General features: G+C 48.9%; 2 protein-coding genes and 1 long non-coding RNA gene across 5 annotated transcripts in view; 1 reads left to right on the top strand and 2 right to left on the bottom strand.

Annotated features, from left to right (window-relative positions):
• Nucleotides 1-7292, top strand: part of LOC147345079 (integrin alpha-D-like) — a 29746-nt gene extending 22454 nt beyond the window's left edge. For 2 of the 3 annotated variants that reach the window (XM_086374788.1, XM_086374789.1), the window contains 10 exons: nucleotides 609-722; nucleotides 834-913; nucleotides 1020-1103; nucleotides 3093-3171; nucleotides 3329-3436; nucleotides 3536-3613; nucleotides 3801-3914; nucleotides 4054-4155; nucleotides 4562-4672; nucleotides 5116-7292. In XM_086374788.1, coding sequence (XP_086230914.1) covers nucleotides 609-722; nucleotides 834-913; nucleotides 1020-1103; nucleotides 3093-3171; nucleotides 3329-3436; nucleotides 3536-3613; nucleotides 3801-3914; nucleotides 4054-4155; nucleotides 4562-4672; nucleotides 5116-5229 — 984 coding nt within the window. In that variant the 3' untranslated portion in view covers nucleotides 5230-7292. Of the gene's footprint in view, nucleotides 1-608; nucleotides 723-833; nucleotides 914-1019; nucleotides 1104-3092; nucleotides 3172-3328; nucleotides 3437-3515; nucleotides 3614-3800; nucleotides 3915-4053; nucleotides 4156-4561; nucleotides 4673-5115 lie in introns of all 3 variants that reach the window. The other variant, XR_015154522.1, reaches the window with a different exon arrangement.
• COX6A2 (cytochrome c oxidase subunit 6A2) lies at nucleotides 6358-6991 on the bottom strand. The gene is made up of 3 exons (XM_086374809.1): nucleotides 6867-6991; nucleotides 6584-6720; nucleotides 6358-6486 (listed from the first exon to the last, which is right to left on the bottom strand). Exons 1-3 carry the CDS (start codon nucleotides 6937-6939, stop codon nucleotides 6403-6405), a joined length of 294 nt encoding a protein of 97 aa, XP_086230935.1. The 5' UTR covers nucleotides 6940-6991; the 3' UTR covers nucleotides 6358-6402.
• A 3353-nt stretch (nucleotides 7293-10645) lies between the features above and the next one.
• LOC147345078 (uncharacterized) lies at nucleotides 10646-13773 on the bottom strand. The gene is made up of 2 exons (XR_015154527.1): nucleotides 13458-13773; nucleotides 10646-13294 (listed from the first exon to the last, which is right to left on the bottom strand). It is a non-coding gene; the product is annotated as an uncharacterized LOC147345078 (long non-coding RNA).
• Nucleotides 13774-16431: the final 2658 nt, after the last annotated feature.

Here is a 16431-nt window from a genome sequence, read left to right as displayed (position 1 = left end):
CTCTGTCCTCCACTATCTCTGGGAGTTTGCTCAGATTCTGTCTGTTGAGTTGGTGATGCTATCTAACCATCTCATCCTCTTCTACCCCCTTCTGCTTTCCCAGCATCAGGGTCTTTCCCAAATGAGTCAGCTTGTCATATCAGGTGCCCCAAGTATTGGAGCTTCAGCATCAGTCCTTCCGATGAATATTCAGGGTTGATTTCCTCTAGGATTAACTGGCTTTCCTTCCCTAGATGGTCTTAATTTGATTGTGGTTGATTTTTATCAAACTTTTCCTTTGTATTTAGTATTTTATGTGTGTATCATGTTTAAGAAGTACTTCCCTACTCTATGGTTATAAAGACCTTCCCCTCTATTATCTTCTAAGAGATTTATGATTTTGCCTTTTACATTTAAGTCTTTAATTCAGTTTGGATTTATTCTAATGTATGGAGTGAGGTAGGGATCCAGTGTTTATTCGTTCATTTGTTTGCTTGTTTTGTATGGGCCAATTTTCCCAGAACCGTTTACTGAGAGCTTCCCCTATGGCTTTGCAATGCCACCACTGTTTTGCATTCAGCCTGTATATGCATGTGGCTAAGTTTTTAAAAATTCCTTCTCCTCTGAAGCAACCTGGTCAGCGTCCCCTGCGCCTGGCATGTGAGGCAGTTCCCACCGGAAACGAGGGCCTGAAGAGCAGCGGCTGTAGCATTAACCACCCCATCTTCCGTGAGGGCATTAAGGTCAGAGCTTCCTCCAACTCTCATTGCTCTTCTCCCTCTTCCTGACCCCATTTCCTTCCCTCTCTCCACCATGGCCTTCCCCATCCTCAACCCTTCTTTCTTTTCCCTCAGGGCACCTTCATAATCACATTTGATGTCTCCTACAAGGCCACCTTAGGAGATAAGTTTCATCTCAGTGCCAACATAAGCAGGTGAGCTCAGGCCAGGTAGGGTGTGTCCCTCTCTCTCCTGTTCCATGCTCCAGCCAGAGACTCTTCCTGGATTCCTTCCCAACCAGGCACCCTTCTCTCCCTCCAGTGAAAATAATAAACCTACATCCAACAAGACCACCTCCCAGCTGGAGCTCCCAGTGAAATATGCTGTCTACACAGTGATCAGCAGGTACTTAATCCCTGTCCTCCCCTTGGACCTTCTTCCAAACCTAGTACCTCCTCCTGCAGGGCAGCCTGCTCTTTTGAGGATGAGTAACTAAGCTAGCCCCTCTGATTTCTCACATGAGAATTCTTGTTGATCAGCCATACACTTACAGCATAGCACCATAGCTTCCCTGGTGGGTCAGATGGTAAAGAATCTACCTGCAATGCACGAGACCTGGATTTGATCCCTGCGTTGGGAAGATCCCCTGGAGAAGGGAACAGCTACCCATTCCAGTATTCTGGCCTGGAGAATCTCATGGACAGAGGAGCCTGGTGGGATACAGTCCACAGGGTCGAAAAGAGTCCAACACAGCTGAGCAATTAAGCACACCATGTCCCATAATTCTTTTTTTTTTTTTTTACTGCTATATTTATTTGCTATTTGTTTATTTATTTTTGGCTGCACTTGGTCTTCACTGCTGCCTGTAGGCTTTCTCTAGTTTTGGACATCAGGGGTTACACTCTAGTTGCTGTGGCTTCTCTTGTTGCAGAGCATAGGCTCCAGACAAATGGGCTTTAGTAGCTGACACACAGGGGCTCACAGGCCCTAGAGCATGCAGGCTTCAGTCATTGTGCCTCACAAGCTCGAGAGGGCATGCCCAGTAATTGTGGTGCTCCGGCTTAGTTGCCCCAAAGCATGTGGGATCATCCCAGACCAGAGATGGAACCTGTGTCCCCTGCGTGGGAGGCAGATTCTTATCCACTGCACCACCATATCCCATAATTCTTGGTTCTCCTCTGATGAATTGATCTGCTGGTGGGACACACACACACCTTGCCACCCCTATGCATCCTCTCTTCCCTCTCCAAGGTACAGACCTCCTTTAACATGAAGCCAACTCTAGCCTTTGTGCCAAACACAAATATGCTGAACTGGATCTACTAGATTAAGAACTGAGGCTTTTCTGAATACTCTGAAGTGGGGAGCTTGTCTCTAACAGGATATGGTCTGTGACCACACAGAGCAAAGAAAGGTCAGGGTTTCACAAAACTCAGGGGAGAACAGAGATGTGCGAAACTATAGGGATGGTTTGTAAGAGCACAAGCCTCAGCAGGCCACAGGAAAGGCAGGTGAAGGGCTGCTGCTCTGGGCTCTGAAAGTGGCGGAGGGAGCAGGGACAGGCCAGGCCAGAAGCAAGACAGCCTCACCTACCTGGCTAAACTCCAGAGACTTTAGAGTTGGTCATAAGCTTATAATATTGCCATGGGACAGAGTTTGCTGCTGATGCACCAATTTTTAGGGGAACTAGAGAAGGGGGGTCAAGCAGTGTCATTGCCCTTCCAAACTCTATGTGTGGATTTCCCCTTCTATCCATGGGAAAACACTAAAACTCACAATAACTTACATTTATTAAGCTTACATTTATATACTTTATTATTATTTATTAAGCTTACATTTATATACTTATGACGTGCCAGGCCTTGTTTTAAGTACTTTACCTGTATTTACATAACTTAACCCTTCTATTAGTAGCAGTGTTAGTCCCTCAGTTATGTCCAACTCTTTGTGACCCCCAAGGACTGTAGCCCACCAGGCTCCTCTGTCCATGGAATTCTCCAGGCAAAAATACTGGAGTGGGTAGCCATTCCCTTCTCCAGGGGATCTGCCCAACCCAGGGGTCGAACCTGAGTCTTCTGCATTGCTGGCAGGTTCTTTACCATCTGAGCTACCAGGGAAGCCCAATCCTCCTATTAGGTCTATGATATGGTTAATGTTATACCCCCTCTTTAAATATTTATTTATTTGCTGCACAGGGTCTTAGTTGTGGCATGCAGGATCTTTCAGTTGCACGTGTGAGATCTAGCTCCCTGACCGAGGCTAAAGTTGAAGCTGCACAGGCACGTGGGGGCCATCACCGATCCCCTGGGTCACCTGCTGGGCCCCTTCCCCAGCAGGTGCAACCAAGGATGGTCCCCAGGCTGTTTTTCACCCATAAGCCCTCTCTCTCTCCAGGCAAGAAGAATCCACCAAGTACTTCAATTTTTCAGCTTCTGACCAGAAGAGCAGAAGAGAAGCTGAGCATCGATATCGTGTGAGAGGCCAGGGAGTATCCACCTCTGTCCCTACCGTGGGGATGTGGGGAGCTGGTGCGGGAAGGATGGGGAAGAGCTGGAAGCTGGAGCCAGGAAAGGGGAGGGACTTGGGATGCTCCAGGGACCACAGTCATGTTTTGTCTCTGTTTTCTGCAGGTGAATAACCTGAGTCAGCGTGAACTGGCCATCAGCGTGCATTTCTGGGTCCCCATCCTGCTGAACGGTGTGGTCGTGTGGGATGTGGCATTGGTGGCCCCTTCACAGGTGCCCACCTGCCTTCCGTCACTCCCTAGAGTCTAATCCCACAATGCCCATACCCTCCAACCAGCGGATCATCCTGTAGCTATTTCTCTCTTTCCCTAGAGTCTCCCCTGTGTGTCAGAGAGGGAACCTCCCCAGCAGCCGGACTTCCAGACCCAGATGCCAAGCAGTCTTGTGCTGGTGAGAAAGGTCCCACTGCAGGACTACTGAAGGCTCCCGGGAAATGGACTGCTAAGCTTCAAAGCCATGTTTATGTCCTCTGATGGTTTATCTATTCCCCATCCCCAAATCAGCTAGATTTCATTCTCTCTTGTGGTTCCTGCTTAAGTGAAGATCCTCTTCAACTTCACTCTTCTCCTGTTCCCAGGACTGCTCCATCGCTGACTGCCTGAGGTTCCGCTGTGACATCCCCTCCTTCGGCGTCCAAGAGGAACTTGACTTCATCCTGAAGGGCAACCTCAGCTTCGGCTGGGCCAGCCAGGTACATCCTTCCTCGACTCAGATGGGGCTTGAAGTGTCTGTGCCCCCTTAGGCCAGGGTGTTTCTCTATCCCTGAGCTGCCTTCATGCTCCCCTGCCCCCTATAGAGCTAGTTCCCAGCTCTCTCCTTCTCTTTTGCAGTTGCTGCAGAAGAAGACATTGGTCGTGAGTATGGCTGAAGTCACATTCAACAGATCTGTGTACACCCAGATTTCAGGACAGGAGGCATTTTTGAGAGCCCAGGTAATGACCATGTGGTAGGCAGTGGCTGGGCTGGTCAGGGGGCTCCTGATGCTAAATCTGTGATGCTGAGTGGTTGGGGGGCGGGGCAGGGCTTGCAAGTTTGGAGAGAGGAAGAAGGGATGGAGGCCCCTGGATGGGACAATCGTCCCTAAGCCCATGAGGGCTTCTGTATGTCACCTCTTGAGGCAGAGCCTGATGAAGGAAGGAAGGGAGTTAAGGACTGGGAAACTGAGGGACTTCCCTGGTGGTCCAGTGGTTAAAACTCCACACGTCCAATGCAAGGATGCAGCGGGAGAGGGTTCAATCCCTGGTCGGGGAGCTAAGATCCCACATGCTGTGTGATGCAGTCCAAAAAAAAAAAAAAAGGGAATGTGGGAGGCCTGATACTTTCTGATCCCCAAATCAGGTAGAGATGGTGCTAGAAGAGTATGAGGTCTACAGCCCCATGTCCCTCCTTGTGAGCAGCTCCATGGGAGGACTGCTGCTCCTGGCCCTCATCACAGCCTTACTGTACAAGGTGAGTGTTTTCATCCCACTCCTGAGACCGCCAGCGTCTGGCCCTGCCCTCCCACAGACAGGATCGTATAGAGGGAAGAACTCAGGCAATGGAGTCAGGCTGGTCTAGGTACACATTTTGGCTCTTACTCATTTAATGTCAGGCAAGTTGCCTAACCTCTCTGAGCCTGTTTCCTCATTTTTGAAATGATAACAATGCCTATATCACAGAATGGCTGAAACAAGACAGGACAAGAGGCCAGCGTATGCAGAATCTATGAATGATGTGTACAGATCAGAGCTCGGCACACAGCAAACACTCAGTCAGTGGTAGCTGTTGTTCACATAAGTATCCTAACACACAAGTACAAGGCCACTTAGTTCCCTTCTGTCTCAGCTTCCTCCTACTCCCAACTTCCCATTCTGCCCTCTTATCCAGATTTTCTGATTTATTTCCCTTCATAGTGTGGCTTCTTCAAACGTCAATACAAAGAAATGATGGATAACAAGCCTGAAAACACTGCACTCAACGGGGAAGATATCCACCATGAGACCCCAGATCTACCTTTGTCCGAATAATCCACTTTCTCATTTATGTCTATTCCCATTGGCTGACCTTGGCTTCACCTACCAATCCACTTCCCGGGAAATAACTTCTGTGGGGACAGGCCCGAGCAACTTACCAGGTGCCAAGTCATCTTCCCAAGGGGTCAAAAGATTTTTATATTTTCCCATACCCACCAGACTTCTTCAGTGATGACCCACTTTTCACAGAAGCGGGCATGATGCCAACGTGAATTCTCTTATGTATAAGAACTGTCACATTAAATGAGGATGCTTATAAGATAACTATGCTGTAAGGAAGAGCGCAAGTCCAGGAACCTCAGCGCTGTTCTAGGAGGGTGGGGCTGCTCGTGGGTAGAGATGTTTCTTACTCTCTCAGTTGACTGGGACCTGTGAGCATAAGTGCACTGTAAGCAGTGTTAGGAGAGGAGGCCAAAAGTAGTTCTGTGTGTGTGTGTGTGTTGGTCATGGGTTTCCGCTCAGGCTCCCTGGTAATGACAAGTGAGCTGACTGTCCTAGAAGGTGAATGAAATATCCAGAGCTTGAACTCTTGAACGGGGTCCCCGGAAGCTAGGAGAATCAGACTTCCAGAAAAGAAGCATCTCACTTCCCCCAAATAATACAGAAGACCCGTGAACGATGGTGTAGAGCATGACTGAAATATTCCAAATCCAGAATTAGCTCAAGAAGCCTCTCACATGGGTCTGTAGATCTGTTTGAAATCACTGTTGTCTCCACACAGCCGGAACTCAGAGAGGCCCTCAGGGCGTGTCAGGCAACGCGTGGTACTTCAGGGCCTGCAGCCCTGAGTTCCCACCGGGCCTCTGTGAGCTCCCTGAATTTCAGTCATTTAATCTCTGAGCATCTCAAATTCCTCCTCTGGAGAAAAGAGAACCGAAATTATACCTTGCTCTCAGGGTTATCATGAGAAATTAGTGTATGTGAAAGCCTTTTACAACCTAGAGCCTTAATCATGAATAGGTGAACGGGGAGGGGCTATCTCCTACCTGTCCATCAAGGATGCTCCCTGGAGTCCCTGGGGAGTCAGGATCTCCGGAAGAGCACGTGGAGCACCCACTGCACTGTGCGCATGCGCCCAGCTCGAACCAGCCCCTCCCCGTGGTCCCCAAGGAGCCTCGGACACACAGCTTCCACAATTTTATTGTGTCTGGGGGCATCAGCCAAGCCTCAAGGCTTTTCGTAGCCCGTGGGCAGAGGGTTGACCCGGGGATTGTGGAAAAAAGTGTGGTTGCCGTCTCCCCATGAGAAGGGCTGTGGAGAGAGAGGGAAGGGGAGCGAGATGTCAGTATGGGGGGTCCCCCATCCCCTGGCTCACCCGCCTGCTCGCGTCCGCAAGAGGTCGGTGTACCTTGGTGCGGATCCGGAGGTGATGGTAAGGGATGAACGCCGGGCGCTCGCGGTGGCCCGAGTGGAGCCAGGAGTTGAGGGTGCAGAGGGCCACGCTCGGGAGCGCCAGCCCGAAAGTCAGGAAGCGCCAGGTGCGGGCTGCAGCAGAGGGTGGGGGAGGAAGCCAGAGGTGAGAGAGAGATAGGAGGGTCGCCAGGACGCTGGAAGGCCCCAGGGGCAGGGGGTGAGGGGGAACCGAGGGACAAGGTCAGGAAGCCACAGGGTCAGGCCCCAGCTGCACTCACCTCCTGTCCCACCATGGTCTCCCTTGGCCGCACTGGCCAAGCCCCGACTCAAGGACTTCAGAGGCAAAGCCATGTCGATGGCAGAAGCTGGGGACAAGGGCACTGTCCTTTCCTTCTCCTTCAGTGAGGCCTCGGTTCCCCTCCCCTCTGTTCCTGCCAATCACCTGTTGAGTCCCTTGAATGGGTGGCTATTTTTAGGGGGTTTCTATATTTGAAATGAGGCCTGACTGGCAAGAGGTCTTTCTCTCCAGGCAGCTTGCTTTACTGTGCCTCTTATTTTGGTAAGGGGACATTTAAAGTACAATACGCCTTTCTTTTTATAGTTGGAGGGAATTATTTTGCTCAATACTCTAGACCCAGTGATTGGCACAGAGTAGGCCTTTAATAAATATTTGTAGAATGAATAAAGTGTCCTTTTGAATCTCAGGTTTTTTTCAGGTGTATACTGTATAATAATTTGTACCTTAAATGATCTCAGTGAAGTTTAAGTAAAGTAACAGAGGAAGTTTTAGTAACTTGTTGAACAGTTAAATGTTATATATAGTATTGCTAAATTATTCTGGGGCCCTCACTGAACTATAATGGAATTCTTCCTACAGTCGCTTTTTCCCAGTTGGACTTTGGAATTGCTCCTGAGAAGACGGGGACCCTGTTACAGTTACTTGATTTCTTTGTCCACACTCAGTCCAACTCTTAAACCCCCTCCCTACTCAAGATTATGGCTCTTGGTAAAAACAAAAATGAAGAGTATTTTTACCCGAAAAGGTCCTAGGTGCCTCTCTCTCCCCTCAGAGTTTTGCTGGTCATCACCAAACAATTCCCTGGGGATTCCCATCCCTTAGTCTCACCCTGGAAGATCCCACTAAGAGCTTTTCTGTCTGGTGCTGGGCCAATGGCCCAAGGGCTGCTAGCATCCTCTGCTGTTGTCGCCCTCTTGTGGCGCACATGCTCAAGTACACCTATTGCAGAAACTGATGAGACCATCCTGGCAATTTGTGATAATCTCATTACTACAGATGCTGGGCTTCCTGGATGGCCCAATGAGTAAAGAACTTGCCTGCAGTGCAGAAGACACAGGAGACGTGGGTTTGATCCCTGGGTTGGGAATATCTCCTGGAGGAGAAAATGGCAATCCACTCCAGTATTCTTGCCTGAAAAATTCCATGGACAGTGGAGCCTGGTGGGCAACAGTCCAAAGCGTCACTAAGAGTCAGATACGACTGAGCAACTAAACACAGATGTGTGGGGAAAAGGCACTGGGCCCAAATAAGAGGCACTTTTTAGTTGCTTTTCTATGTTATTGCTATAGAAATAACCACGATCTCATTGACTGGCAGGCAAAGTGACTGGGAAGATTTAATTAGTTGTGGTCACTTCCTTGGTCACTTTGGTTAACTTTCCAAGTGTGTCCACATTGGAAAGAAAACAAGGATAGAAGAATCTGAGTTTGGGGACTTCCCTGGTGGTCCAGTGGCTAAGATTGTGAGCTCTCAATGCAGAGGGCTTGAGTTTGAGCCCCGATTGGGGAGCTAGATTCCACATGCCACAGCTGAGAATTCATATGCCACAGCTAAACAGATCCTGCCTGCCGCAACTAAGACCCAGTGCAGCCAATTAAAAAGAAAGAACCTGAGTCCTGGCATAAGTGATTCCTTGATTCAGTTAATATTTATTGAGCGCCTACGGTGCCACACACTAGGCCAGAGACTCTGGGGAAGTCAGACAAGTGACCTGATGTCGTGATGATTCCTAATGCCGCTGAAGCAGACACCACATTGAGTGTGATAGGAGAGTTTGGGAAAACTTTCAGTGGAGCTGGGGCTCATATAATTAGGACTTTAGGTGACAGAAAAGGGGGAAGGGCATTCTGGGAAGTCAGAAATAAAATAAGTACAAAAGCATGGAGGTGTGAAAGGCCAGTAAAGCTGCAGAGGTGGGGCAAAGCTAGGGTGAGGATCTATGATGTCCGTGCTGGAGCATCTGACTCTTGTGCAGGCCCACGCTGGGGGTGGGGCTTAGGCACAGATGCTTTGAAGCAGGGGAGTGACATCAGATTTGATGTTGGAGCCTGGGGTTTAAGGGAGCGCTGTCATTGGTGGATTATACAGATGATGAACCAGAACACAGGACTAGATGCAGGGAAGGCTGATGAGGAGTCTTTTGCAATAATCCAGGCAGGTGATGACAGCAATAGGCATGTAAGGTAGTAGTACTGGCAACAGCAAGGAAAGGATGGACTTGAGAAATCTTCCCTGAGTAGAACAAAAAGGATGGGGACTTCCCTGGTGGTCCAGTGGTCAAGAATCTGCCTTCCAATGCAGGGGACATGGGTTCGATCCCTGGTTGGAGAACTAAGATCCCACATGCTGTGGGGCAACTAAGCCTGCACCTCACAACTAGAGAAGCCCCTGAGCACTGCAACTAGGGAAAGCCCGAGCACTGCTCTGAAGACCCAGCACAGCCAAAAAAATAAATCAATAAAATAAAAAGGATGTGGTGCCTGAAGGCACTTGAGTTGGAGCTGCAGAGCTATGGGAGAAAGAAGAATCAAGGACTCGGGTAGTAAGCCTGGAAATGCGATGGGCAATGCTGTGAGGCATCTCTGTGCAGTCTGAATTCTCACTAGCTAACTGGACTTTTTTTTATGCTAACAACACATTGTTAGGAAAACCAACAAATAATTTTTATAAAACACAAGGGAAGTCATTTATCACTGATGTTGAGACATCATTTAATATTATGCTTGTCCATACCAAGAAGATATGGTTTTCAGTAACTTACTTTTGCCTACCGCCTCTCTAAATCCTTTTGTAAACTGTGAAGTCTGAGGGACCAGAGAGAAGTTGTTCCTTTTCAATCTCAAAGTGGTCCAATGGCTAAGACTTCACGTTTCCCCATGCAGGGGGCAGGGGCTCGATGCAGAGTGAGAGATCTAGATCCCACATGCCACAATTAAGAGTTCGCGTGCTGCAAATAAGGATTACACATGCCACAGCTAAAAAAATAAAATATACCACACATACCACAAGTGCAACAAAGATCAAAGATCCCACGTCCTGCAACTAAGACTCGGCTCAGCCAAATAAATATGTATTTTTTTAAATAATAAAATAGTTAGCACTTACAGAGTACTTACTATGGACCAGGGGCTGTTCTGACAATTAACCGAGAGAGAGGCTTACCCACTTTACAGATGACTAAACTGAGGCACTGAAAGGTCTTAACCTTGCTCGTGGATCATTCATATGATAAATGGCAGAACCAGGACCCAAAGGTTCTGGCTCAAAGAGAGTTTCCTCCTAATTCCTCTGCTACAAATGCCTGTCTCATTAGGACAATTTTGAAATAGAAACTCCCTTTTGTCCATAATTCCACCAATTCTAACACTAATACCTTCACATTTTCTTCAGCACGTTTAGCACTAATTCCTTCAGCATGTTTATTCAGGCTTTGCCAACACACCTTCATATTTAGACTCTACAATCAGTTTAGCTACTGAACAAGAGAAAACTACCCCAAGCAAAAGATGAGTCTAAGTTTGCTTTCCAAAAAGAATATGTGCACTCCTTTTAATTTTAATTCTGTTGTACCAGGTCTTAGTAGCGGCCCCAGGAATCTTTAATCTTCCTTGCTGCATGCGGGATCTTTAGCTGTGGCCTGTGGGATCTAGTTTTCTGACCAGGGATCACACCTGAGTCCTCTGTATTGGGAGCACAAAATCTTCCCCACCAGGGAAGTCCTTGTGCACTCTTTTTTTTAACTCATGAACATTTTCTGGCTCATTCATATTCTTTTATCATGATATTTTAATGACTATATACAATTCTTTCATTTAAAAGACCACATTTTATTCATCCCTTTTATTATTGGAATATGTCACTACTATAGAAAATGCTGGAATGAGCATCTTCACACCATGCACAGAGCTTATTTTTTTAATCTCACATAGGAATCATCATCAGGAGCATAGCTGATGCCCCATGTAGGCAAGGGCCTTTGATCTTCATAAGGGAGAAGTTCTTATAAAAACATGAACGGCTGCAGTTCAATTTGCTCATGTCTGAGCCTGAGCCAAGCTTGATGACTCTAGCCTGTTCATGGTCTTGGGAGCCCTAGGTAAAGCTCAGCAGCGCTGGGAATGCTCCTGAGTCAGCAGGGACATAGCCAGTGTAGTCAGCTCTTCTGACAATTAAAAGTGTCACAGGTTTGCAAGAACTTTGATCTAGTTAGCCACCTTAATCCATTACTCTGTGACTATCACAGCTGTCTCCTCCTATTGGGTTGGCCAAAAGATCATCAGGATTTTTCCGTACCATCTTACAGAAAAACCTGATCGAACTTTTTGACAAACTCATTACATTCCCCATCTAGCCCAGGCTTTCCTTCCCCCTTGCTGGGATTAGTTTGTTTCCTACTTGGCCTTTCTCCCAATTGCCTTACATAAGGCTGTCAAATATATTTCTTATTACAGGGCAGAGCTTCCTTTTCGCACAGCCTGGGACACATACAAAATGTGAACAGTGATTTGTGAACCACATTGGGATAAAGGGTGGAGGCTGCTCCCAGCTGGAGGTGCCTGGCCCAGTGCTTCTGGCCATCCCAGGCCCCACCCATCTGCCCTAGGAGATAAAGCAGTGATCTCAACCCTGGCTGCACAATAGAATTACCCAGAAGTTTTGCAAAATTCTTTTGCGTACATTGCACCCGGGGATTACAATGACATACAGGTGGCTCAGACTGTAAAGAATCTGCCCACAGTGCAGGAGACCCATGTTCGATCCCTGGGTCAGGAAGATCCCATGGAGAAGGAAATGGTAACCCACTCCAGTATTATTGCCTGGGAAATCCCATGGACAGAGGAGGCTGACGGGAGACCATGGGGTCGCAAAGAACTGGACACAACTGAGCAACTAACACACACATAAGGTTGAGAACCTTTGAACTAAAGGAGTATCTGTTGGTCCTCACTGCAGTGCTTCCCTTCTGAGCCACGGGTCCAGGGTATTAAGAAACTAAGATCATGGTCCTGAACTCGGGTGCGCACAGCTCTCAGTAGCTGGATTCAATGCCACATGATGATAAAATTTAACTTCACCAAACCATCTAAGTCTAAATAGCTGTCTCCCGGCTGGGGGTACCCAGTGGCCTTGTGGAAAGTTGAGAGAGAGAGGGTCCTGACGGAAGGCGGGTGTTTAGGTCGGTGTGAGGGGTGTGGTGGGTGAAGGCAGTACTCGGCTGGAGACCTTAGGAACAGTAGCTCAGTTCAGTTCAGTTCAGTTGCTCAGTGGTGGCAGACTCTGTGACCCCATGAACACCAGCACTCCAGGCCTCCCTGTCCATCACCAACTCCTGGAGTCCACCCAAACCCATGTCCATCGAGTCGATGATGCCATCCAACCATCTCATCCTCTGTCGTCCCCTTTTCCTCCTGCCCTCAATCTTTCCCAGCATTAGGGTGTTTTCCAATGAGTCAACTCTTTGCATGAGGTGGCCAAATTATTGGAGTTTCAGCCTCAACATCAGTCTTTCCAATGAACACCCAGGACTGATCTCCTTTAGGATGGACTGGTTGGATTTCCTTGCAGTCCAAGGGACTCTCAAGAGTCTTCTCCAACACCACACTTCAAAAGCATCAATTCTTCGGTGCTCAGCTTTCTTTATAGTCCAACTCTCACATGCATACATGACTACTGGAAAAACCATAGCCTTGACTAGACGGACCTTTGCTAGCAAAGTAACGTCTCTGCTTTTTAATATGCTATCTAGGTTGGTCATAACTTTCCTTCCAAGGAGTAAGCGTCTTTTAATTTCATGGCTGCAATCACCATCTGCAGTGATTTTGGAGCCCAAAAAAATAAAGTCAGCCACTGTTTCCCCATCTATCTGTCATGAAGTGATGGGACCAGATGCCATGATCTTCGTTTTCTGAATGTTGAGCTTTAACCCAACTTTTTCACTCTCCTCTTTCACTTTCATCAAGAGGCTCTTTAGTTCTTCTTCACTTTCTGCCATAAGGGTGGTGTCATCTGCATATCTGAGGTTATTGATATTTCTCCCGGCACTCTTGACTCCAGCTTGTGCTTCCTCCAGCCCAGCGTTTCTCATGATGTATTCTGCATATGAGTTAAATAAGCAGGGTGACAATATACAGCCTTGACGTACTCCTTTTCCTAGTTGGAACCAGTCTGTTGTTCCATGTCCAGTTCTAACTGTTGCTTCCTGACCGAGGCAGGTCAGGTGGTCTGGTATTCCCATCTCTTTCAGAATTTTCCACAGTTTATTGTGATCCACACAGTCAAAGGTTTTGGCATAGTCAATAAAGCAGAAATAGATGTTTTTCTGGAACCCTCTTGCTTTTTCGATGATCCATGGGATGTTGGCAACTCGATCTCTGGTTCCTCTGCCTTTTCTAAAACCAGCTTGAACATCTGGAACGGTAGAAAGATGCCCGGATTATAAAGTGGGTGGAGCTGGAGTTGCTTAAGGGACTACTGGGAGATGAGCTAATGGAATAACTAGACTCCCGGAAGAGAATGGAGGGTGGGAAGCTGAAAAGGGCCATGGAGGTGCTCATCCCGCCCCTGATAATACCCATGTGCTGTCGGCTCAAGGCGCGCCTCATCAATGGGGCTCGGCGGAGGCGAGTGTTCAGAATCGCCCCCCTGCTCCGGGAAAAGGCGGCTGCCCGGGCGGCTGATCGTCGCCAGCTCTTATCTACGGAGACCCCGCACCCACGTGTCTCTTGCATGACACCCGAGGGTGCAATAAGCTAAGGTTGTTCGTCCCCAGCTCAAGGAAAGCCACCCGCTGCGTGGCAAGGGGCCCTACTCCACATGGGAGAACCCAGAGGGAACCGCCGCCAACTCTCCAGGGCCGGCAGCCTCCGCCGGGCCTGCTGGGAAATGTAGTCCGCAAGGTGACCTGGGAAAAGGAGGTGCGTTGACCCCCTCGCCCCAAAGACCCCGAGACCCGGATGCGGAAGGTCCCGGGCATCCTTACTCAGTCTCCGGCAGGGGGCGCTGCAGCCACGGCCGCCCTGCTTGCTTAGCACCTCCCCACAAATCGCCCACCTGTCCCACAACCTTCCCAAGATGGGCTGAAACGGTCAGAGCAATGAACGCACCACAGAGAACCGCGGAGAAACGGCATCCCAGTCCCTAATTAGAATGTGAGAGGAAACGGCTAGGAGCGGTCTTCCCTCAAGCGAGAGATTTTTAGATGTCACCGCACCACGTTAAGCCATATCACCTTGGCCGGGGCTCGCTCCCCTGGGCGTCCCAGTCACACGCTTTTGTTTCATTTGCTATACAGTCTATTACTGGGGTCACTGGTGTAATAAGGTCCGTTCATTAGATGATAGTACTAGAGCATCGATAATTTCCTGACTTTGATAATGTCCTTGTTTTTAGAAAACACACATTATTTAGGAATACAGAGCGATGTTAGCATTTTGAACTGGGAGGAAATAAGAGAAAGGGCCAGGGTATCCTGAATCCTACGGAAGAGAATCGGCAAATCACCCGGGCAGTGATCAGCCCTTCCTAAAGTTGATCTGCCCCTGTCTCATGTGGGATGCAGGGACTCAGCAGACATAGAGTTTCTGTTCTCCCGCAATGTGACTAGCGAAGGGAGGGAGGGAGGAGTTGTGGCTTGGGGCTGCGGTGCTGTTCCCATCCCCAGTGCACATCCAAAGCACTTGCCAGCCACTGTTGAGCTTCTAGGTGGGCGGGACTCCAGCTGCCAGCCTATGGCACACCCAATACACAGCACCAGCCTCTGTATCGCCCACCAGGCTCAGACGTGGAACCTGGATCCCAGGAGTGGATGAGATCAGAGACAGAACTGGATGGAGTCCGAGCTCATGTCCAGAACTAAGCAGAAGCAGAGCCAGTCCAGGGGAAATGGTATTACTGACTCCCCCTCCCTCTGAGCCCACTGGGTGTCTCCACACTTTCTTGCTTCCCAAAAGAGCCCTTCCAGGGATGTCTGCCAGGGGTGATTTCCCCCACGAGGCTCACAGGGTCCCATACTCACCCTCTGACCAAGGCACATGGGTTTGCCTTGCCTTGCTGAATCTGTAAGCTCTGTCCCTATTCCCTCGCAGATATGGAAAGGAGTTTCAATATTGGAGGGTGATATCTCAGATACGGAGACAGAGGATTCAGGGGAGAAGGGAAGAGGAGAAAAAATGATTGGGGGAGGGGGCAGGAACGGGTGACGAAAAAGAGAAACTGCCTCCACTGCATGAAGAGTCTTGGTCACCCATGAAAGTGTAAGGTGGGGATGGTCACCCCCAAACGCCTTTCTGTAGCAGTTAGGCAAGTAATACAAATGAAACACACTGATTCAGGGATACAGCATGGAGCAGTGTGGACTGTCCATGTCCCAGGCAGACATTACTCGGCCCTGTCAAGAGCTGTTGCTGGAGAGAACCAGTGTTGCTGAATTTTCTGATCCTCTCCCCTTTCCCCAAACCCCAATCCAGAAATTTAAATCGGGAGATTTCACATCACAATCTAGAAATGTTGGCTCATGGGGATTCCCTGGAGGTCCAATGATTAGGACTTCCTCCTTTCCCTGCTGAGGGCATGGGTTCGATCCCTGGTCAGGGAACTAAGATCCCTCAAGCTGCACAAGTGCACACATGTGTGTACACACACACACACACACACACACACACACACACAAAGCTGGCTCAATAGTTTACACACACACACACCGTGAAGGCCAAAACTAACGTGTTTACCGTCTCTGCCCTGAACACTGGTCACCTGCCTGGGCAGTGACACTGCCTCCCTCCCAGCTCAGGGCACAGTAAAGGCTGAATAAACCCCAGTTCCTGTTTCCAAGGTCCGGTCTGCCTCCCTGCTCCAGGAAGAACCTGTTTCTACAACTGAGAGGATGGAACGCAGGGCTACTTACATTAAGGTGAGAACCAGCTTCAGTTGATGGAAAGAGATTTTGCGAACAGATCCCCCTCCCATGCCCATCTCCACCATGAACCTCACGACCATCTGCACCTACAATTTTGCAGAGAACAGAATCCAGCTTTGAGGAAGCTGAGGCCCCAAGGCCACGAGTAAGAGTATAAACAGGAGCTGATCATAACATCCATTTATTGAGTGCTTACTACGGATGTGCCCAGCTCAGGCCTCCCGCTCAAACCCTGGTTTGTGCTCTTTGAAATGGTGTCAACAACGGGGAACATTCCAGAACCCTTCCCTTCATCACAGACCCAGATTGAGGAGACAAGTGGCATCCATTAGATGCACCTTCACGAAGCCTCTTAAGACTCGCTGCAAGTGATGCCCTTTCTCCAGCGCCGGAACTGGGTTCGGGTCCATCTCCTTCATGACACCATGCTACCCCAGGACTGGGGCTATCTCACTCATTTCTGTAACCTTCAGGAGGAGGCAAAAAGTGCACTGGTGCGATGCCTGCAGACTGACACCCCCAGTGACAGGGTTGGCAAGCAGAGTTGGCAGACGAGTTTTGCTGAGTTACTTCCTCCACCCAGGTGTTTCAAGTCAGTGATCCCATGGGAGCTTACTACCATCCTGGGAGG

The sequence above is a fragment of the Bos grunniens genome, chromosome 25, assembly GCF_055505025.1.
Source record: "Bos grunniens cultivar Pamir isolate PY7600 chromosome 25, Bosgru_T2T1.0, whole genome shotgun sequence".
NCBI lineage: Eukaryota > Metazoa > Chordata > Mammalia > Artiodactyla > Bovidae > Bos > Bos grunniens.
Note: the sequence above shows the minus strand (reverse complement) of the source record. Positions and strands in the feature narration are given on the sequence as shown.

What these genes read in the sequence shown, in the direction of transcription:
- COX6A2 (XM_086374809.1), bottom strand. Translation starts at nt 6,939, where the DNA reads ATGGCTTTGCCTCTGAAGTCCTTGAGTCGGGGCTTGGCCAGTGCGGCC. An exon ending in AGACCATGGTGGGACAGGAG is followed by an intron (nt 6,721 to 6,866) that starts GTGAGTGCAGCT and finishes CCTCTGCTGCAG; the next exon opens with CCCGCACCTGGCGCTTCCTG. An exon ending in ACCTCCGGATCCGCACCAAG is followed by an intron (nt 6,487 to 6,583) that starts GTACACCGACCT and finishes CTCTCTCCACAG; the next exon opens with CCCTTCTCATGGGGAGACGG.